Raw genomic sequence first — 23,080 nt, forward strand, 5'->3', positions numbered from 1 at the left:
ATTTTCATCGATGGGGCTGCAGTAGAGCAGGTTGAGAGCTTCAAGTTCCTTGGTGTTCACATCACCAACAACCTAACATGGTCCAAGCACACCAAGACAGTCGTGAAGAGGGCACGACAAAACCTATTCCCTCTCAGGAGACTGAAAAGATTTAGCATGGGTCCTCAGATCCTCAAATCCTCAAAAGGTTCAACAGCTGTGCCATCTAGAGCATCCTGACTGTTTGCATCACTGCCTGGTATGGCAACTGCTCGGCCTCCGACCGCAAGGCAATACCGAGGGTAGTGCGAACGGCCCAGTACATAACTGGGGCAAAGCTTCTTGCCATCCAGGACCTCTATACCAGGCAGTGTCAGAGGAAGGCCCTAAAAATTGTCAAAGACTTCAGCCACCCTTGTCATAGACTGTTCTCCCTGCTATTGTACGGCAAGCGGTATCGGAGCGCCAAGTCTAGGTCCAAGAGGCTTCTAAACAGCTTCTACCCCCCAAGCTATGAGACTCCTGAACATCTAGTCAAATGAATACCTAGACTATTTGCATTGCCCCCCCCCCCTCTCTTTACACCACTGCTACTCTCTGTTGTCATCTATGCATAGTAACTTTAATAACTCTACCTACATGCACATACTACCTCAACTAACCGGTGCCCCCGCACATTGACTCTGTATCGGTACCCTCCTGAATATGGCCTCGATATTGTTATTTTACTTCTGCTCTTTAATTACTTGTTACTTTTATCTTTTTTTCTTTTCCAAATTTTTTTTTGAAACTGCATTGTCGGTTAGGGGCTCGTAAGTAAGCATTTCACTGTAAGGTGAAATTGTCACGGCCGTCAAAAGGAGGAGACCAAAGCGCAGTGTGGTGAGCGTACATATTCCTTTTATTTAGAAATAAAGCCGACAAAAACAATAAACAATACAAAACAACCGTGAAGAATAAGGGCTATGTGCCATAAACAAAGTTCCCACACTGAAAGAAGGGAAAAGGGATACCTAAGTATGGTTCCCAATCAGAGACAACGATAGACAGCTGTCCCTGATTGAGAACCATACCCGGCCAAAACATAGAAATACAAAATCATAGAAAACAAAAACATAGAATGCCCACCCCAAATCACACCCTGACCAAACCAAATAGAGACATAAAAAGGCTCTCTAAGGTCAGGGCGTGACAGAAATGTTGTATTTGGCATGTTACTAATACAATTTGACATAAGGAAATCAGCCAATTTAAATTTAATTTAATAAATTAGGGTCTAATCTATGGATTTCACATGAGCGGGTATACTGATATGTATCTGATGGTCAGAGAAAACACCATCACACCATCAGAAAACACCATTTGATTCATGCAGCGCGACACATCTCCTTTGCATAGACTTCTTCAGGATGTTGATCGTCACCTGTGGAACATTGTCCCTCTTCAATGGCGAAGATTGGTGCGAAGTTGCTGGATATTGGCAGGCATTGGAACACATTGTCGTATACATCTATCCAGAGCATCCCAAACATACTCAATGGGTGACATGTCTGGTGAGTATTCAGGCCATGGAAGAACAGGGACATTTTCAGCTTTCAGGAATTGTGTACAGATCCTTGCGACGGCTGTGCATTATCATGCTGAAGCATGAGGTGATGGCAGAGGACGATTGCCATCGATAAATTCAAATTGTGTTCATTGTCCGTAGCTTATGCCTGCCCATACCATAACCCAACCACCGCCATGGGGCATTCTGTTCACAACGTTGACATCAGCAAACTGCTTGCCACACGATGCCATACACCCTATCTGCCCTCTGCCTGGTAGAGTTGAAACCAGGATTAATCCGTAAAGAGCACACTTCTCCAGCGTACCAGTGGCCATCGAAGGTGAGCCTTTGCCCACTGAAGTTGGCTGCGACGCCGAACTGCAGTCAGGTCAAGACCATGGTGAAAACGACAAGCAATGCTTTACTGAGACGTTTTCTGAGTATTTGTGTAGAAATTCTACAATTGTGCAAACCCACAGTTTCATCCGTTGTCTGAGTGGCTGGTCTCAGATGATCCCGCTGGTGAAGAAGTCAGATGTGGAGGTCCTGGGCTGGCGTGGTTACACGTGGTCTGCGGTTGTGAGTGTCAAAAGGTGAGTTTAAAAATGTTAAATAAATGTAACAAATAATTAAACAGCAGTAGTAAAATAACAATAGCGTGGCTATATACAGGGGGAACCGGTACAGAGTCAAGGTGCGGGGGCACCGGTTAGTTGAGGTAATTGAGGTAATATGTACATGTGGGTAGAGTTAATAAAGTGACTATGCATAGATAATAAACGGAGAGTAGCAGCAGCGTAAAAGAGGGGTCTGGGTAGCCCTTTGATTAGCTATTCGGGAGTCTTATGTCTTGGGGGTAGTAGTTGTTAAGAAGCCTTGGACCTAGACTTGGTGCTCCAGTACCGCTTTCCGTGTGGCAGCAGAGAGAACAGTCTATGACTAGGGTGGCTGGAGTCTTTGGCAATTTTTAGGGCCTTCCTCTGACACCTCCTGGTATAGAGGTCCTGGATAGCGGGAAGCTTGGCCCCAGTGATGTACAGGGCCGTACGCACTACCCTCTGTGGTGCAGCTGTAGAACCTGATGGCTTGGTTTTTGCTCTGACATGCACTGTCAGCTGTGTGACCTTATATAGACAGGTTTGTACCTTTCCAAATCATGGCCAATCAATTGATTTTACCACAGCTGGACTTGTAGAAACATCTAAAGGATGATCAATGGAAACAGGACGCACCTGAGCTCAATTTCGAGTCTCAAAGCAAAAGTTCTGAATACTTATGTAAATAAGGTGTTTCTTAGTACTTAGTAGTAAGGTGTTTATTAGTAATAATTTGCAAAAATTTATAAAAACCTGTTTTCGCTGTCACGATGGGGTTTGTGTGTAGATTAATTAGGGGGAAAAACGATTTAATACATTTTAGAATAAGGCTGTAATGTAACAAAATGTTGAAAAAGTCTGCACTGTATATTCCGGACTCTGACATTGATCGTTCTAATATTTCTATATTCTTTAATTCCTTCTTTTTATTTTGGGGATTTGAGTGTATTGTTTTGTATTGTTAAGAATTGCTGCACTGTTGGAGGTAGGAACATAAGCATTTCGCTACACCCGCGATAACATCTGCAAAATATGTGTATGCAACCAAAACAATTTTATTTCGATTTTATTTTGATTTGGCAGCAGAGTTGTTCCGGTGTCACCTGCTCAATTAGCTATCGTATCTCCCTGAGGACTGCAGCCAGAGACAAAATCACATCACTTCATTTAATTAAAAATCACTTCACCGTTTAGGCCTCTTCTTCACTCTGCCAGGTAGATGACACACACACACACGCTGTTCTGCCGTGTAGAGAGGAGGAAGCGTTGTTGAGGAAGGTTGCCAGGTGACTGTTATTTCACTCTAAGTCCCCATAATCCCTTCACATGACGCCTCTATCAAACACACACACACACACACACACACACACACACACACACACACACACACACACACACACACACACACACACACACACACACACACACACACACACACACACACACACACACACACACACACACACACACACACACACACACACACAGAGTCAGTCAGTCAGTCAGTCAGTACAGTTTGTACTGTAGCTCATACGTCCTTCACGCTACACCTGCATTGTGCATCCAGGACACACACACACACCCCTATCCTCTGACAATAGCCAGGTTATGCAACAGTAGTGAAGAGCCCGCGTTTTCTGTATCACTCAGTCTCACTCTAGAGGACTGGAATATGTTGAGGTGGATGAGACTCTTCCCTAATCAACTACATGCTGAGGAAAGCAATTCAGAGAGCTCAAATAACAGTAAAACAGAACAGCTCCTTAATATTTCTATCTAGGAGGTTACCACCGTTCAAACACTGTCTGAGATCCAATGAAACTATTCCTCCAAGTTCAGTAGCTAAATTGACTAAGACAATAGTCCAGTATAGACTGAGCCTCACAGCTCGACTGAATGGGAAATAGGATCTCTGTATTGTTACTACTCAGCACTGACATCTCGACCGAATGGGAAACGAAGTGTCACTTATTGATTGATTGAGTACAAACCTCTTGATAGGCTCTGAGTGCACCAGGGCAGCGTCTGTCATCACCTTCATCCACGACTCCATGTCTTTGGCTGCGTCTGTGCAAAAGTAGTACGTGCGCATGTTGGGATGTGTCGCCTGCCGGATCAGAGTCGAAGAGAAGAGACCTGGAAGGGAAGAGAGAAAGGGCAAGAAGCGGGTTAGTTGAGTCAACTGGGATGTGGTCTCGTTTACCCTGGCTTTATTTGAGTTCTAAAGCTAACACTGTACATGTGAACAGTCAGTCAGAATAGTTTGCTACAGCAGCATCATCCCTTATCAATGATGGACATAACCAATCTCAGTTCATTTGTTCACAGCATCATTGACTAGTTAAATTCTTCCTGCTGGTGTGAATGTTTTTTTTAGGACGCATAGAAAGTATATGTAGGACATAATATCATTCTGACATCATTTTATCCTGATATAATAAAATCCACACCACCATGTAGGCCAAAGCCATCTAAACCCATGACTCATCGGATTTGTATACCACTACATTACGGAATCAGGACTCACCATGCAACACTTGGACTGGTAAACAGGCTGCTGATTCCCCTCACTCAAGATCCGCTCGCAGTAGACAAACAAAGGCATTGTTAGTGTGTGCACGGACGAAGGAGACAGCAGAGAGAGAAAGACAGACAAGACAAGAACACACTGAGTAATACCAATATTCTGTTGACCAGGGACTGAAGACTAATTCCTGTGTCATCCAAAAATGTATTTGTAACAACAGTCAGTGAGAAATAAGGGGCTTATGAAACTGCCATGTTTGCCACAAGAGACAGGAATATGGAGAGTTTAAAATGATTGGCATAATGTTGAGTTAGCGTCATTCCATTTCCTTTGAGTTATGTAAAATATTGCTATTATTATTCCTAAGAACTACAGGGGTCATGCACAGCTCTGTTTTCTTCCTCCTCCCCCTTCATTTCCCTTCCTCCATGATCTGTCTCCCTCCATCCTTCTCTCTCTGAGGAGATGGAAACTGAGTATGTGTGTGGTTGGTTAGAGAGAACTTGGGAAGACTCCTAGCGTCATTCCATTTCCTTTGAGTTATGTAAAATATTGCCATTATTATTATTATTCCTAAGAACTACAGGGGTCATGCACAGCTCCTCCTCCCCCTTCATTTCCCTTCCTCCATCCTTCTCTCTCTGAGGAGATGGAAACTGAGTATGTGTGTGGTTGGTTAGAGAGAACTTGGGAAGACTCCTGGGCGTCTGTGTGGCTGTGCTGTTTGGCAGGGCTTAGCCGAACCCTCGTCTCTCTCTCGGTGCTGTGGCTTTCTCTCTGGTCGGGTTCCTTTCCAAAGCCACAGCACTGAGAGAGATGCCATAAAATTAAATAGGACTGGCTGCCACTGGACTCTGAGGCTCTAGAGCTGAAGGCGGCTCCTGCTGCTTACTACCAATACTCTATAGCAGTAGCAGCAGATGCCAGATAAAACAGCCTTATTTTTCCTCTCTTTGACCAAGACTAAACTTAGCTTACTAACAATGCTTAGTAGTGGCAGCACACGCCAGAAAAAAACAGCATTTTCTCTTCCCTCTTAATCCTTGACTAAACTCACTCTTTTCTTCTTGTTCACGTTTCTTTTTTTTATATATCAAACAAACTTGAATTGTTCACCTAATGAATCTCTCACTCGTTTCCCCTTAACTCTGGAATCTCAGACGCCAAATAGAAAGAATCAACCACTGTGGCCAAACGACAATTTGACAACAGAATGAAAACAAGTACTGACCTTGAAGGCATATTTCCTGTTGATGTGGTCGTCGACAGACAGCATAGATATGCGAAAGCTAGGCAGGAGGATGCTGCCGAGGATACCCTCCTCTTTCTCATCTGAAGGAAACAAAAAACAAAGAGGAAACAAAGATGAGTTGTATTTCATCTGTAGGATAGATCCTTATTGTATCTTCTTCAGAAGTTTGTCCATGCAGTTATTGCTGCTGTGAAACAAATCCCTCTTCCTCACCAGGATAATTATAGAAAATCATATTAAGGAGGTTACCCAGTGATTTAAATGACAGGCAGGGAAAGAGATTAGCATATATCCATTGATTAAACTCCAGCAGAGAGAGAACCTTTCGCTAAGCCGTATTACATCCAGCTGAGAGACCATACTGGGTGGAAGTGTGTGTGTGTGTGTGTGTGTGCGCGCACGTGTCTGCGTGTGTACTGCGAAGCGTGTGTGTGTGTGTGCTCTCTGTGGTAGGAAGTGGATGGAAACCGTTTGTCCTGGGGCTCTGACTGGGAGGCCTGGCTCCAGGATCGATCTGTGTCCTCCAGCCTGTTTTGTTCTCCATCCTTCTCTCACTCCCAGCCTCCCTCTCACCCTCCCTCCCTCCCTCCCTCCATAAGGCAGTAAAGTGCAGTAAATGAGATTTCACACTAACTGGGGGAAAAGTGTGAGACCAATCTGGCCCCGGAGGACTGGAGATGCCCATCCCTGACCTAGACTATGGCTGCGTCCCAAATTTCACCATATAGGGTGCCATTTCAGATGCAGCCATACTATATGTAAGCTATACCTGCTGTTCAAAGGGCTCTGTGTGTTTGATGTATCACTTACCATTTTCCTGTGGAATCACTGGTTTGTAATAAAACTGTTTCCGTTTCTCTCTTACTCTACCACTCACTGCTGCCCCCAAGCTAGCAATGAAACCGCTCTATTTGGTCGTCTGACCAAAGCACCAGTTTCAATCCAAGTGCCAATGCCGTTTAGCAAAGTCCAGCAGTTGACATTTGTTGTATGATATTGGCCACTTAAAGTACTTAAGAAAAAATACTTAAAAGTACTACTAGTACTTAAGTCGTTTTTGAATTTATTATTTATATTTTTGACAACTTTTACTTTAGTTCACTAAATTCCTAAAGAAAATAATGTACTTTTTACTCCAAACATTTTCCTTGACACCCAAAATTACTCGTTACATTTCGATTGCTTAGCAGGACAAAAAATGGTCCAATTCACACACTTATCAAGAGGACATCCCTGGTCATCTCTACTGCCTCTGATCTGGCGGACTCACTAAACGCAAATCCTTATTTTGTAAATTATTGGAGCATTAAAGTGTGTTGGAGCGTGCCCCTAGCTAGCCGTAAATAAATAAAAACAAGAAAATGGTGCTGTCTGGTTTGCTTAATATAAGGATTTTTTTTTTATTATTCATACTTTTACTTTGAATACTAAAGTATATTTTAGAAATTACATTTACCTTTGATACTTAAGTATATTTAAAACCAAATACTTAGACTTTTACTGAAATAGTATTTTACTGGGTGACTTGAGTCATTTTCTATTAAGTTATCTTTACTTCAACTCAAGTATGACAATTGGTTACTTTGTCCACCACTGCACACCAGTGGTGGGTTTGGCATCAAAATAACGTGGTCCTGTGTGGCTCAGTTGGTAGAGCATGGCGCTTGCAACGCCAGGGTTGTGGGTTCAATTCCCACGGGGGGACCAGGGTTCAATTCCCACGGGGGGACCAGGATAAATATGTATGAACTTTCCAATTTGTAAGTCGCTCTGGATAAGAGCGTCTGCTAAATTACTTAAATGTAAAAAAAAAAATGTAAAAAAAATAAGAATGAATAACTTGCCTGGCTACCCAGACGCCTTGCACCGGCCAAACGCCACGCCCATGGACGTTAGTTTCTCCTGCGCAACGAGTCTGGATCAATGAGTCACCGGATGCGAACGCATTCGGGGCTGATTGATTGGTCCAGAAACCGATGGGTAAAGCGGCGGTTTGAAAACTTGTCATTGGCTTTGATACTGATTGGTTAGAGACAATCAAATCCCTTATGACTTTTGTACAATGCCCCTAGTCACCACAAACCACAGTCTCAGACTAATGTATGTAGCGAACAACAGGGCAGCGGAAGAATTTAGTGTGAGTCGTCAGGCTAAAAAGATACCTATACCTACTGTAAAATATGGTTGTGGACCAGCTTCCACTGGTCTTGGGACCCTTGTTTAAGGTCAACGGCATCATTAACTTTACCGAGTACCAGGACATTTTTAAAAACTTGGCTGCCTCTTCCAGGAGGCGGAAACTTAGCCACAAGTGGATCTTCCAGCGAGACAATAACCCCTAGCACACACCGAAATCCACAAAGAAATGGTTAATTGGCCACAGAATCAACATTTTGCAATAGCCAACGCAATCTCCAGACTTGAAAGCAAGGTTCCATCAAAAGAAAATAGGCACAGAGCAAATGTCAGGTCTGCTGATCGCGCAAACTTGAACGTGCAACTTCCAGCACCCGTTTAATATGAATACTGAGGCTGTACCCGTTTCAAGTTACAGTTTCAACAGTGGCCAAGCAGGCTACTGTGGCTATTTGATCATAATCTAGGCCTACCAGAGTGGCCTACCATAAAAAACTATGGATAAATTCATCCCATAACATTTTAACATGGAAATAGCTGTTCTATCATTCAGCCTACGGTTGCAACCAATGTGTGGTGTTCAATGTAGGCCTACATTTCATGAGACTGAAATGACATTAACCTGTTTCTCAACTTATCCTTCAGACATGGAGGTGACTGGAAATGTTGTGTTGTTTGATGCAAGAAACCACTTTACAAAACAAAATGCACTATTATTCCCATACCATTATTACAAAGAAACAGACAAATTCTTCTACCCTCTGCCTATTGGCTACTTAGCTTATTCAAGCCTGTCTCAAAATACAACACTGCCCCTTTAAGACAAAAAAAAGCTCTTTACCTGACTTGCTTTTCTAAGATGTCTAGAAATGTACATGTTTTGTGCTCTTGTAGGAAGCAATCACTCCATTATAGCTGACTACAAATTATTTATAACTTGGCCAATAACTCACTAACTATCAAAGGATATTAACAAAATGTGCACACGTGGCTACATACCGCCACCAACTAGACTGGTGTACAAATCCCTTATACTTTGCTTGAAAAAATATATAAATAATAATAAATCAACAAATACCCTACCATCTGACCCTACACTCACTAAAAACCTACTCCACTATTTAAATCTACTTAATCCTACCTCAGGCCAACAGTCTGATAGGATGGGACACCACCACTTAACACACCCTGTAACTCTTCTGACATCAAGTCTCGCACACCCAAATACCTCTCTGCAGCTGCCAGGGACTGCTGCTCAGAAGAAATATCAGCCCCTGGAGAGAAGCACCTCCATTTTCTGTGACTTACGTTTCATCCCTGCAGTACATTTGATAACCATTGCTTTAAATGCTAAAAATCCAATCTTACTGAAACATATATCACTTGTTGGGCCGATCCCTCTACTGCTCACACCACTACTCTCATGATCCCTCCCCCTTGACCCGTCTTTCTCTAGTTTCTTCACTGCCTCAGTATACGATAACTGCAGTACTCCAACCCTGGAAACCTCAACCTGCCTCTCTCGCACCAGACATTGGTGATCCCCAGCCCCATGGGAACCCCTACAATTAACACATACCACTACTTTCCCCAATGCTACACATTCCTTTGTCTCATGTCCTTCTGCACACTTCTCACACCTAGGAACCTCCCTCCTAAACACTGCTGCCACATGCCCATAAGCTTGACACCTGTAACCACATCATGTACTCGGCACAAAAGCTTGTACGGGATAACTTACATATCCTAACATCACTTTGTCGGGCAAAGACTCAACATCAAAACTCAAAAGAACAGACAACGACTCTTCTGTTTCAACACTCACTCCACCCTGTCTGTGTCGCACCAAATGACGAGCGTAACGAACACCGTGAATCTTCCCCTTCAGTTGGTCAACATTCACATTTACCCCTACCCCAGTAATCACACCTCTCAATGGCACCCTTGAGACTAAAACAATTGACCTCTATTTTCCCCATTTGTTTTCCAGTTCAAAGTAAATGGCTCAGATCCATATATGGCAATGGTCTATTTGCATATAGGCCTACTGCAACTCTGAATGGTAATCCCGCACCGGTCTGTGTAGAGTACGGCTGAGTCGTGTGTGTCAATGCAATAGGATCCTACTCCAATGCGTTCTGCCTACAACAAAATCTCTTGCATATCTAGTTTTGCATATCTAGTTTTGCATAGTTAATTTTGTTTCGGCATGTTGCATTGACTACGTTACTGACTACAATTTTGGACATGTAACTAGTAACTTTAACGGATTACATTTAGAAAGTAATCTACCCAACCCCTTGCATGAGTGTGTGCGTGCGTTATATACAGTAGATCTTGTATAAACACAGGGACATGGCTAAAAAAACGGATTCACAACCACAGAACCGCACACCAGTGAAGGTCATACCCTAGGTGGCCATAGGCCTTGTTCTCTACCAGGTTATTAAACAGAGGTGCCTAGTTATTCTTCTGTTGTTGATATCAGGTAACGTGCAACCTAACCCTGGCCCTGATATGTCTCCCAACCCTCTCAGATTTTAAATCTAGATGTGGTTTTGGTATTTTTCATTTAGATGTGGGCAGCCTGTTGTCAAAAATTGATGGGGTTTGGATTTGGGCTAATTCAACTGATGCTGATGTAATTGTGTTTTCTGAAACCTGGCTCAGCAAGTCTGTTCTTGATAAGGATATTTGTATAAATGGTTACAATGTGTATCATACTGAGTGAGTGGCTATATATGTAAAAACTAAATTCCTTGTAAGTGTGGCAAAGTCTGATACTATTTGTAAACCGTTGGAATTTCTTGCTTTGAATCGTGAGGTTTCAAAGGGTTTCTCTATAACTGTGATTGGCTGTTATAGACCCCTTATGTCTAAACTTCTTTACAGTGAAATTATCTTGATTGGTGATCTCAACTGGTGTTGGTTAAAGCCGGTGTCTGATGATTTTAAAATGTGTTGTAATTCTATGAATCTTACCCAGTTGATTAACTTCTTGCGACTATAGGGGGTGCTGTTTTCTCATTAGCATAATTTGCATTACAGATTAAACGGCTTCCTACTCAATTCTTGCTCGTACAATATGCATATTATTACTATTATTGGATAGAAAACCCTCTCTAGTTTCTATAGCCGTTGGAATTTTGTCTCTGAGTGAAACAGAACTCAATCTACAACACTTTTCATGATAGGGAGTCAGATTTCAGACATCTTGGCACCTGATCTGGAGTCAGTTTAAAGGTCCGTGTAAACGCTATGGAGAAACAGACACTTCTTACGTCTTCCCCTGGATGTCAGTGCGTGATGACGATTTGAATGGTGTCGATTGCGCAATCAGTCCCTCTATAGATCACCAAATACCGGAAGTAGCTTCCCTTTGCTGCCTGCGTCTTGCGCGAGAAGGACATCGGACTCGCCTCCTTCCAACCTGTTGTTTAGCCAGTAATATTTCTCCGGTCATGTTTTTACCCGTTATAGGTGTTAACAGCATCATAAGGTAGTTAATTTGAACCGTTTTATAGCAATTTAGATCTGTTTAGTGCGATTTTGAGGCATTGCTTTGTTATGCACTTTCAAGCACCGGGCACGTTTCGGGGTCCCGGTCGAACGTTAGTGGGCATTTCGACGGACAGAGGACATCTTTCGACCAAATGAAGATTAGACCCAAGAAAGGATACATTGCCCAAGATACTGATGGAAGATCACCTCATAGTAAGAAATATTTAAGATGATAAATCGTTGTTCTGTAGAAAAATGTTAAACGCACGTTCCGCCATCTTGTTTGCTATAGCTTCGCTTGGCGAACCCTGTATTGCACAGTAAGGATAATTTTAGAAATATAATTCCGCGATTGCATAAAGAACTAATTTGTCTTTCGATAGCTGTCCAACGTATATTTTTTTAGTCAAGTTTATGAATAGATATCCATGAGACAAGATCACTGTGAAAGAGGGCGACCGACATTTTCAGGCTAGTTTTGCTAGTATTGTCATTGTATAACCACGTTTTTTTATGGCTAAATATGCACATTTTCGAACAAACTCTATATGTATGTTGTAATATGATGTTACAGGAGTGTCATCGGAAGAATTCTGAGAAGGTTAGTGAAAAAATTAATATATTTTGGCGATGATTACGTTATCGCTCTCTTTGGCTTGAATCAATGCTCTGGTAACGTTTGCATATGTGGTATGCTAATATAACGATTTATTGTGTTTTCGCTGTAAAACACTTAGAACATCCGAAATATTGTCTGAATTCACAAGATCTGTGTCTTTCCATTGCTATGTGCTGTGTATTTTTAAGAAATGTTTTATGATGAGTAAATTGGTAAAACACGTTGCTCTCTGTAGTAATTCTAGTCGCTTTGGTGAGATTTGTGATGGTGGCTGCAATGGCAAACTATGATTTATACCTGAAATATGCACATTTTTCTAACAAAACCTATCCTATACAATAAATATGTTATCAGACTGTCATCTGATGAGGTTTTTTCTTGGTTAGTGGCTATCAATATCTTAGTTTAGCCAAATTGGTGATAGCTACTGGTGGAGAGAAAAAATGGTGGACAAAGAAAATTGTTGTCTTTTGCTAACGTGGTTAGCTAATAGATTTACATATTGTGTCTTCCCTGTAAAACATTTAAAAAATCAGAGATGATGGCTTGAATCACAAGATCTGTATCTTTCATTTGGTGTCTTGGACTTGTGATTGAATGATATTTAGATGCTACTATTTAATTGTGACGCTATGCTAGCGATGCTAATCAGTGTGTGTGGGGGGGGGGGGGGGTGCTCCCGGACCCGGGGTAGAGGCTCGTGAAAGGTTAACTCACCCACCAGCCCAAAACTCAAATGTCCAGAGAAATCGACCCTAAATTGATTTGATATTGACAAATGTTCCACATAAATATTCTGCGGTTGGTGTTTTTTGTAATGATTGATTTAAGTGACCATTGTGCAGTTGTTGCTGTTAGAAATTCAAAGGTTACTAAGACAAACCCATGCTTTATTCGTAAGATACATTTTTAGAGTTTTAATGAGCAGGCTTTCTTTCATGATTTGTTTTATTTTGTCTAGAGCAAGATTGATCTTATTCCTGATGTGGAAACTGCCTGGAAATTCTTTCATGTTGGTTTTTACAAATAGTAAACAAACATGCCCCATTCCACAGGTTCAGAGTTAAAGGACGGGATAACCCATGGTTTTCTTCTGAGCTGTCTTGTATTATTATAGGCCAATCTCATAGGCCAATCTTATAGGCCAATCTCTAATTATAGGCCAATCTCAAAGCTGTCACCCCTGGCGAAAATACCTGAAACCCTTGTTGTGAACAGCTAAAATAGTTTTATATACTAACTCAATTTTATCAATGTACCAATCGGGCTTCAGGAAGAAGCATGGCACAATTATAGCAGCCATGAAGGTTTTAAATAATATCACTGAAGCCCTTGACAAAAATCAGCACTGTGTCTCACTTTTAATTGACCTCTCTAAGGCTTTTGATGCAGTTGATCATGCTATACTGAGGCAGAGATTGTCGAGCGAACTGTAGGTCTTTCGGAGCATGCAGCTGCATGGTTTGCTAACAATCTGTCTGATAGAACTCAGTGCACTCAATTTGATGGGCTCATGTCTGTTAAATTGTCTGTCTGTAATGGTGTGCCCCAGGGCTCTGTACTTGGTCCCCTCTTATTCACTATTTATATAAATAAGTTAGACAAAAATGTGCAAAATGCACAACTTCACTTCTATGCTGATGATACTGTATGTATTGTTGTGGCTCTCACAAAAGCTTTCCAGAACTTGCAAACTACTTTTTATACTGCTCAACATACCTTGTGTCAATTGAAGCTTATCCTCAATCTGACAAAAAAGCAAGAAATAGACCTCTGAACCTTTCACATATTACTACCTGTTGGGGCAATGATATTTAGACAGTAACCTCATATAAATATCTTGGAATTTTAATTGATGACGGCCTTTCTTTTAAATTGCATATTCAACTATTTGTAAAAAAATTTAAGCGGAAGTTGGGATTTTATTTTAGGAATAAGGCCTGTTTTTCTTTTGAAGCCAGAAGGACGCTAGTATCAGCTACATTTATGCCTTTACTAGACTATGGGGATATTTTATATATGAATGCTTCGTTCAGTGTTTGAGATCAATTGACACCCTTTACCATGGAGCATTGAGATTTATTTTAAACTGCAAAACCCTTACGCACCACTGCACTTTATATACAAGGGTTGGCTGGCCTTCTCTAGTCAATCGTAGGCTCAGTCACTGGTATACTTTTATTTACAAAGCCATTTTGGGTTTACTACCATTTTATTTGGGCATTTTTATTGTTCAGAAATGTGGTGGGTACTCTCTTCGTTCCAAAGACTTTATCCTGCTAACTGTTCCAAATGTCCGAACTGAATTTGGTAAAAGGGCTTTTATGTACTCTGCGCCATCGGCTTGGAGCACCTTATAAAATACTTTTAAACTGGAAGAACTTGTCCCGATTGGTGTTTTAAATCATTGATGAAGTATTTTGAGGCTGATTCCCTGACTTGTCAATGTTTTTAATTAGCTGTTTTATGATTTTGTTATACTCTTGTGAATTCTATGGTTTTTTACTAGATTACCTGTAGTTTTTCGTGTTGTCTGTCTGTAATTGTGCAATGACATGGTGCTGCCAATCTTGGCCAGGACACTCTTGCAAAATAGATTTCAAATCTCAATGAGTCCTTCCTGGTTAAATAAAGGTTAAACAAAATTAATAAATGTTTACTTCTGACCAGTTACAGCAAGAGATTCAAGACACCATGAACATCAAAATGGTATTTCTGTACAACACATTTGCAGATGTAGGCAATAGAATCCAGGATGAGGCTAGTATCGGTTGTGCTATATTTATGCTTACTGTTTAGAAAAAAAAAATTCATAGTGGACTCACCTCTGTAGTAGTACAGGCACATATCTGACAGCACAAACCACCTCTTCTTCCATAGCTTCATCCCCGTGCTGTCCTGAAACATAACGGAGGAACACAGAAACAGTCAGACCAAAGTGTGTCTCCTCAGCTCACCTTACATACAACTAGTCAAAGACTTGATAACGTAGCAGTTGAATAGATGTAATGGCTTTGGAACCCCAAGGAGAGGTTTGGGAAACTATCCCACCTTCTGTAGACAATAAATGTATTGATTCTGGTCATTTAACCCAACGAGTACAAAAAGAGAATAACTTAATTGTTACGATGTATTTCTGCTGAGTCACTCGTTCTAAGAGCTAGAAACAAGGATCATCAGACAGTCTTCTGGTGTTCTGTTCAGACGTAGAATGTGGTTACTGGTTCTAAATAAAGGAGATTTAAAAAAGTCAGTTGTCTACTCCAGATGTGATTAAAAAAAGTAAACAACCTTCCCCTAAGACAGGGTCATTGTTCTGTATTAAAATAAAGGTTCACACACACACATAGTTCTGAGTTCTTTGTTGGATTTAGGTCCACCTCTACGCAGACGACACCATTCTGTATACATCTGGCCCTTCTTTGGACACTGTGTTAACTAACCTCCAAACGAGCTTCAATGCCATACAACACTCCTTTCGTGGCCTCCAACTGCTCTTAACCTCTTGAGCCTATGGGGGCGCCATTTCGACTTTGTAAAAATGAGTTCCCAAATTAAACTGCCTCGTACTCAATTCTTGCTCGTACAATATGCATATTATTATTACTATTGGATAGAAAACACTCTCTAGTTTCTAAAACCGTTTGAATTATTTCTCTGAGTGAAACAGAACTCATTCTGCAGCACATTTCCTGTCAGGGAGTGAGATTTCAGAAATCGAGGTCCCTGTTCTGAGGTCAGTTTATAAGTCCCCATGTAAGCCATCGGGCTACATGCACTGCATACGCCTTCATCTAGATGTCAGTAAGCGGTGAGAATTTGAATGGAGTCGATTGCGCAATCTGGGGCCCTATATAAGACCGTGGAACGGAAGTACCGTTCTTTTCAACGGTGCGCCTGGCGCATCAGGGACATCACTATGGCCTCCTGCAAAGCTTTCGTTTTAGCAGTTCTGTATCTCCGGTCATGTTTTTATTCGTTATAGTTGTTAAAGACATCATAAGGTAGTTCATTTAAACCGACTTATAGCAGTTTATAGCAGTTTATTGCGATTTTCCTGGATTTCTTTGTGATGCGCTTTCACGAGTTGGACACCTCTCCAGTGGGTGGCTAACGTTAGCGGCTATTTCGACAGAACAAGAGGACATCTTTCAACCCAAAGACGATTGTTCTGGAGAAAGGACACCTTGCCCAAGATTCTGATGGAAGCTCAGCTAATAGTAAGCAGTCTTTATGCTGTTAATTCGTACTTATGTTGACAAATGTCAAATAATAATTCCGCCATGAATTATGGTGCGGTCTCGCTTTAGCGCACGCTGTATTGCGCAGTAACGTTAATTTTAAAAATCTAACACAGCGATTGCATTAAGAACTAATTTATCTTTCATTTGCTGTCCAACTTGTATTTTTTAGTCAAGTTTATGAATAGTTTTCGATAAGAATAGGTGCCTCTCCAAGATGGCGCCGGCCAGATTGCTTGAAGTTTTGGCCACTAATCACATTGTATAACCACGATTTGTGCCGCTAAATATGCACATTTTCAAACAAACTCTATATGCATTGTGTAATATGATGTTATAGGACTGTCATCTGAAGAATTCTGAGAAGGTTAGTGAAAAAATTAATATATTTTGGTGGTTTATACGTTATCGCTATGTTTGGCTTGAATCAATGCTGTTGTGATGTTTGCTATTGTGGTAAGCTAATATAACGCTATATTGTGTTTTCGCTGTGAAATATTGTCTGGATTCACAAGATCTGTGTCTTTCAATTGCTGTACGCTGTATATTTTTAAGAAATGTTTTATGATGAGTATTTAGGTAATACACGTTGCTCTCTGTAGCTATTCTAGTCGCTTTGGTGAGAGTTGTGATGGTGGCTGCAATGGTAAACTATGATTTATACCTGAAATATACACACTTTTCTAGCAAAACATATGCTATACAATAAATATGTTATCAGACTGTCATCTGATGAAGTTGTTTCTTGGTTAGTGGCTATTTATATCTTTATTTGGTCGAATTTGTGATAGCTACTGATGGAGTAAAAAACTGGTGGAGTAAAAAAAGTGGTGTCTTTTGCTAACGTGGTTAGCTAATAGATTTACATAGTGTCTTCCCTGTAAAACAGTTTAAAAATCAGAAATGATGGCTGGATTCACAAGATGTGTATCTTTCATCTGGTGTCTTGGACTTGTGATTTAATGATATTTAGATGCTAGTATTTACTTGTGACGCTATGGTAGGCTATGCTAGTCAGCTTTTTTACTGATGGGGGTGCTCCCGGATCCGAGTTTGGGAGGAATTAGAGGTTAAACGCTAGCGAAACCAAATGCATGCTTTTCAACCGTTCGCTGCCCGCGCCCGACTAGCATCACTACTCTGGACGGTTCTGACCTAGAATACGTGGACAACTACAAATACCTAGGTGTCTGGCTAGACTGTAAACTCTCCTGCCAGACTCATATCAAACATCTCCAATCCAAAATCAAATCTAGAATCGACTTTCTATATCGCAACAAAGCCTCCTTCACTCATGCCGTCAAACTTACCCTAGTAAACTGACTATCCTACCGCTCCTCGACTTTGGCGATGTCATCTACAAAATAGCTTCCAATACTCTACTCAGCAAATTGGATGCAGTCTATCACAGTGCCATCCGTTTTGTTACCAAAGCACCTTATACCACCCACCACTGCGACCTGTATGCTCTAATCGGCTGGCCCTCGCTACATATTCATCGCCAGACCCACTGGCTCCAGGTCATCTACAAGTCTATGCTAGGTAAAGCTCCGCCTCATCTCAGCTCACTGGTCACGATAACAACACCTACCCGTAGCACTCGCTCCAGTATATCTCACTGGTCATCCCCAAAGCCAACACCCCCTTTGGCCGCCTTTCCTTCCAGTTCTCTGCTGCCAGTGACTGTAACGAAATGCAAAAATCGCTGAAGCCTTACATTTCCCTCACTAACTTTAAACATCAGCTATCTGAGCAGCTAACCGATCGCTGCAGCTGTATATAGTCCATCTGTAAATAGCCCACCCAATCTACCTACCTCATCCCCATATTGTTATTATTTACTTTGCTGCTCTTTTGCACACCAGTATCACTACTTGCACATCATCCTCTGCCCATCTATCACTCCAGTGTTAATCTGCTAAATTGTAATTACTTTGCTACTTGTCACGACTTCGACCGAAGGTGGCCCCTCTCCCTGTTCGGGAGATGCTCGGCAGTCGTCGTCACCGGTCCACTAGCTGCCACCGATCCCTTTTTCCTTTCTGTTGGTTTTGTCTTGATTGTTTTCACCTGTTGCTCATTTTGGTTCATTATTTGGTCTATTTAAACTTCTAGTGCTCGCTTGCTATTGTGCGGGCTTATCCTTACTGTCAGTTGTCTTTTTCGCCTGCGTATTGTGTTGTATGTTCTTTCCTGTTTTGGAGACCAACGTGTTCTATGGTCATTGCCTGTTTGTTTGGCTAGACCACGCGCAATAAACGCATTTCTTTGGAAGTTTGCTCTCTGCGCCTGACTCTACACCCACCACTCCTAGAAATACGTGACACTACTATGGCCTATTTGTTGCCTTACCTCCTCATGCCATTTGCGCACACTGTATATAGACTTTCTTTTTTTTCTATTGTGTTATTGACTGTAGGTTGTTTATTCTATGTAACTCTGTGTTGTTGTTTGTGTCGCACTGCTTTGCTTTATCTTGGCCAGGTCGCAGTTGTAAATGAGAACTTGTTCTCAACTAGCCTACCTGGTTAAATAAAGGTGAAATAAAAAAAATAAAAAAAATGTGAATAATAAAGCCTCTCAAGCCTCTGCAGTCCTTCTCCGGTATCACTGGATGCTGTGTTCAAAGGGTTTTTCAGGCTACTGTTTGTAACAGGGGGGGGTGAGGTAAGGGGTTGAAAGAGAGGGCAACAACTGCCTCGGTTCGGTTCTCTTTATTGGAAAACTAAGTGATGTTCTCCTTCTTGTTTAAACTCTAAACTCCTTAAAATAATCTAGGATTCCAGAACTACAATCTAGGACTCGATTCTGTAACCAGCACGGACCCAGAGTGATTTTAACTCACTCTCATTACCATTTAGTGGAAAATCCTCAGGCCACCAATGTTTATCCATCTGTAAACTTGCCTGGCGTGTGGTTGGCTGGTTCTGGTGGCATTACACTACAATACATAGACATATGCTCCCAGTACATTTGCAGATCAGACATTTACAAACATTCCCGGGTGGTATATGCATTTGAACGTGGCATTTTTTTTCTATGGCAGTATTGAGATGTATTGAAATGTCTTTGTTCCAATAACAGAATCCACCACCAACCCGGCTCCCTTATGATTCTATTCCTGAATGTCATGACTGTGCTTTGCGTTCATGAATGAGGTACCATTCCATTCTCAAACCGTCATGTTTGTCAAATAGATCACACACGGCTAGTAATAGAGCTTGGGCTGGGCGGGAAGAGAATAATGAGGGATGTGTCTCAAATGGCTCCCTATTGAGTCCATAGGGCTCTGGGGCTCTGGTCTAAAGTAGTGCACTATGTAGGGAATAGGGTACCATTTGGAACACATGTTAGGCACAATGAATCAGTGTGACATTATGTGGTGCTCAGCCTGACTCAATTGAAGTAGTGCTGCAGCCCTTTTCAGCAGAGAACAGAACTTCAATAGATTGCACATTTGAATGAATGGAACCAGAAGAGAAGTGTAAATCCACATCTCTCCCTCTGAACTTGAACTACTACGATCACCCTGAATGAAGTCCCCTCGAAGAAAAAACATTAACAAACTTGCACACACACACTTGCATGTGCATGCCCACACACCATCAGCTCAAATGGGGACCCCTTCCAAACATCTGCTGCAAGCTGTATGGAGTGAAAGCCCTGGGTCTTGGGTCAACTGTGCACCGTCGTAATCACAACTAAATGAGGAGGCCCTACGTTGTGCACGAGTGTAAAAGAATAAGAAGGACCCCTCTGGCTACCCGTCTCCCTTAGGCTCACCACTCTTCAACCTGGGGCTATTCACAAATAGTCTCATCTCAGAGGAGTGCTGATCTACGATCAGTTATGCTTTTTGATCAATTATGAACACAATGAAATGTGCAGGGTGAACCTCATTCTAGATCAGCACTCCTACTCAGACGCTTTATGAGTACAGGCCTTGGTGTATGTAACCATGGAACTGTGATTAAGGAAACTGCTATTTAAATATTGCTTTGCATTGCTTGACTGGCACACACACACACACACACACTCTCTTTGACTGGCAGAGCAGAGCAGAAAGGCTAGAGGCTGTACAAGATCCTGTAAGACAATGGAAAGATTCCACTGTGCTGCCCATCTTTAGACTGTTGATCAAACTCTGACAGCACAGGGAGGGAATGTAAGCCCCTTTACATTATTCATACACTGCTCAAAAAAATAAAGGGAACACTTAAACAACACAATGTAACTCCAAGTCAATCACACTTCTGTGAAATCACACTGTCCACTTAGGAAGCCACACTGATTGACAATAAATTTCACATGCTGTTGTGCAAATGGAATAGACAAAAGGTGGAAATTATAGGCAATTAGCAAGACACCCCCAAAAAAGGAGTGACTCTGCAGGTGGTGACCACAGACCACTTCTCAGTTCCTATGCTTCCTGGCTGATGTTTTGGTCACTTTTGAATGCTAGCGGTGCTCTCACTCTAGTGGTAGCATGAGACGGAGTCTACAACCCACACAAGTGGCTCAGGTAGTGCAGTTCATCCAGGATGGCACATCAATGCGAGCTGTGGCAAAAAGGTTTGCTGTGTCTGTCAGCGTAGTGTCCAGAGCATGGAGGCGCTACCAGGAGACAGGCCAGTACATCAGGAGACGTGGAGGAGGCCGTAGGAGGGCAACAACCCAGCAGCAGGACCACTACCTCCACCTTTGTGCAAGGAGGTGCACTGCCATAGCCCTGCAAAATGACCTCCAGCAGGCCACAAATGTGCATAATTTCCAACCCATTGCTTCCAGAGGCAGTTTGGAATATGGTAGTGAGTGTTGCAACCGAGGACAGACGATTTTTACACCCTACGCACTTCAGCACTCGGCGGTTCCGTTCTGTGAGCTTGTGTGGCCTATCACTTCGCGGCTAAGCCATTGTTGCTCCTAGACATTTTCACTTCACAATAACAGCACTTACAGTTGACCGGGGCAGCTCTAGCAGGGCAGAAATTTTACGAACTGACTTGTTGGAAAGGTGGCATCCTATGATGGTGCAACGTTGAAAGTCACTGAGCTCTTCAGTTAGGCCATTCTACTGCCAATGTTTGTTTGTGGAGATTGCATGGTTGTGTGCTCGATTTTATACACCTGCCAGGAATAGGTGTGGCTGAAATAGCCGAATCCACTAATTTGAAGACGTGTCCACATACTTTTGTGTATATATAGTGTAGGTTGAGGTCAGTTATACCAGCTTTCCCAATAATCAAAAACAACAATTACGTAATTTCAAAAAGTACATGTCAAACCTCTGAGTGTTTCTCAATATGCACACTACCGTGCTCCACACTCTCATGCTCCGAGTGCATTCTCCGACGACGTTCTCCTGAGCGTGTTCTTGTGAGGACGAGAGTGTGAAGAATGCATAAAGCATTAGAGAAGCACTTGCACTACTGTATTACTTTACACTTCACCTCCCTATTCACTTATCCTTCTTCCAGCCAGGAAAATGGCAACAATAGACAAAACAAGATATACACAAAGCAAAAGTTTTACTTTATAATTATCAGATAAATATCTGAATCGTAATAATCTAGCTAGCCAGCTAGTTAAACAGGCAAAAATGGCCAGATTATGCAAGATAGATTCTTCGTGGCTATCAGGCTAGCTAACAGTAGTAGCTAGCCAGTTAGCCCTATTGACTTATTATGGGCTTGTGATTTAAGGTAAACATGCTAAAATTAGCACAGCATGTATTTATTAACGTATCAAGATAAAATATTGTAGTCAGGCAACATATGAAATGTGAATAGGCAACATTTAATTCCAAAGTCGGAATGTATTTTCTCTCGCTTCAGCTCAAATAATGGCCGCCATTGATTTCAAGAAGAAAAATGTATGCCTTGCATGCTTTGTTTCGCATACTTTGATTTGGACTCATACTTTGATACTCAGATCCTCCCGTTCTCCAATTTGCATGATCGGAGCATGGTAGTATGCATTTTGAGAAACACCCTTTGTCTCCCTGACTCATAGATTGATTCACTGTAGTGACTACTGTATACTGCTGTACAAAGCCATCAACACACACACTCACCTGTTTGTAAAGCCAGTTACTCTTGATTTCCGCCGCATTGGGGTTCCTTCTTATCGAGTTAGATCTCTTCCCAAAGTTGTGAATTTTTTTTGAGGATCTTGAGGGCTGAAAATGAGTAAATTATACACTCACATTGATGTTAAGTTACTCTAGAATCTAGATCATTATAGTTTGTCCCTTCATGTGTGTGTTTGTGTGAGTGTGCGTGAGCATGCTTGTGTGTGAGTAATCACTATAACTCACTCTTGCTACGGGGCTACTGGGGTGAGTAGCGTAGTCTGAGCCGCCTGTGTAGTTGGAGGCCTCACTACTCATGGTGCTCATTGGGCACTCCTTCTCATTCGCTGGCGCTTTGGGGCTGGACCTACACAACAGGAAATAAAAGTGGTAGGAAATTATCACAGATGAGCTCACATAATTCCGTATTCTACATGTTTGATCTACATGAGATACTTCTGAGCAAAACTTTCTCGAAGCCTCTCAGAGTCACTCATTCTTGGCCTACATCACTGCTGCATAAACTGTTGGAGCTCAATTTGTCAGCCAGACTTCTACAGCCCATTTAAAGTTGTTAGAGAGACAAGACAGGGAAATGTATGTGCAGTGA

At 41.9% G+C, this 23,080-nt stretch overlaps 1 protein-coding gene across 5 annotated transcripts in view; it reads right to left on the reverse strand.

The window, feature by feature from the left end:
- LOC129866598 (pleckstrin homology domain-containing family A member 5-like) overlaps nucleotides 1-23,080 on the reverse strand; it is a 112,686-nt gene that overhangs the window by 50,974 nt on the left and 38,632 nt on the right. For 4 of the 5 annotated variants that reach the window (XM_055939352.1, XM_055939354.1, XM_055939351.1 and 1 more), the window contains exons 2-6: nucleotides 22,717-22,837; nucleotides 22,474-22,578; nucleotides 14,985-15,057; nucleotides 5,883-5,983; nucleotides 4,116-4,231 (exon numbers count right to left, since the gene is read on the reverse strand). In XM_055939352.1, coding sequence (XP_055795327.1) covers nucleotides 4,116-4,231; nucleotides 5,883-5,983; nucleotides 14,985-15,057; nucleotides 22,474-22,578; nucleotides 22,717-22,797 — 476 coding nt within the window. In that variant the 5' untranslated portion in view covers nucleotides 22,798-22,837. Of the gene's footprint in view, nucleotides 1-4,115; nucleotides 4,261-4,651; nucleotides 5,984-14,984; nucleotides 15,058-22,473; nucleotides 22,579-22,716; nucleotides 22,838-23,080 lie in introns of those variants that run through there. The other variant, XM_055939355.1, reaches the window with a different exon arrangement.

Source organism: Salvelinus fontinalis, chromosome 12, assembly GCF_029448725.1.
Source record: "Salvelinus fontinalis isolate EN_2023a chromosome 12, ASM2944872v1, whole genome shotgun sequence".
Classification (NCBI taxonomy): domain Eukaryota; kingdom Metazoa; phylum Chordata; class Actinopteri; order Salmoniformes; family Salmonidae; genus Salvelinus; species Salvelinus fontinalis.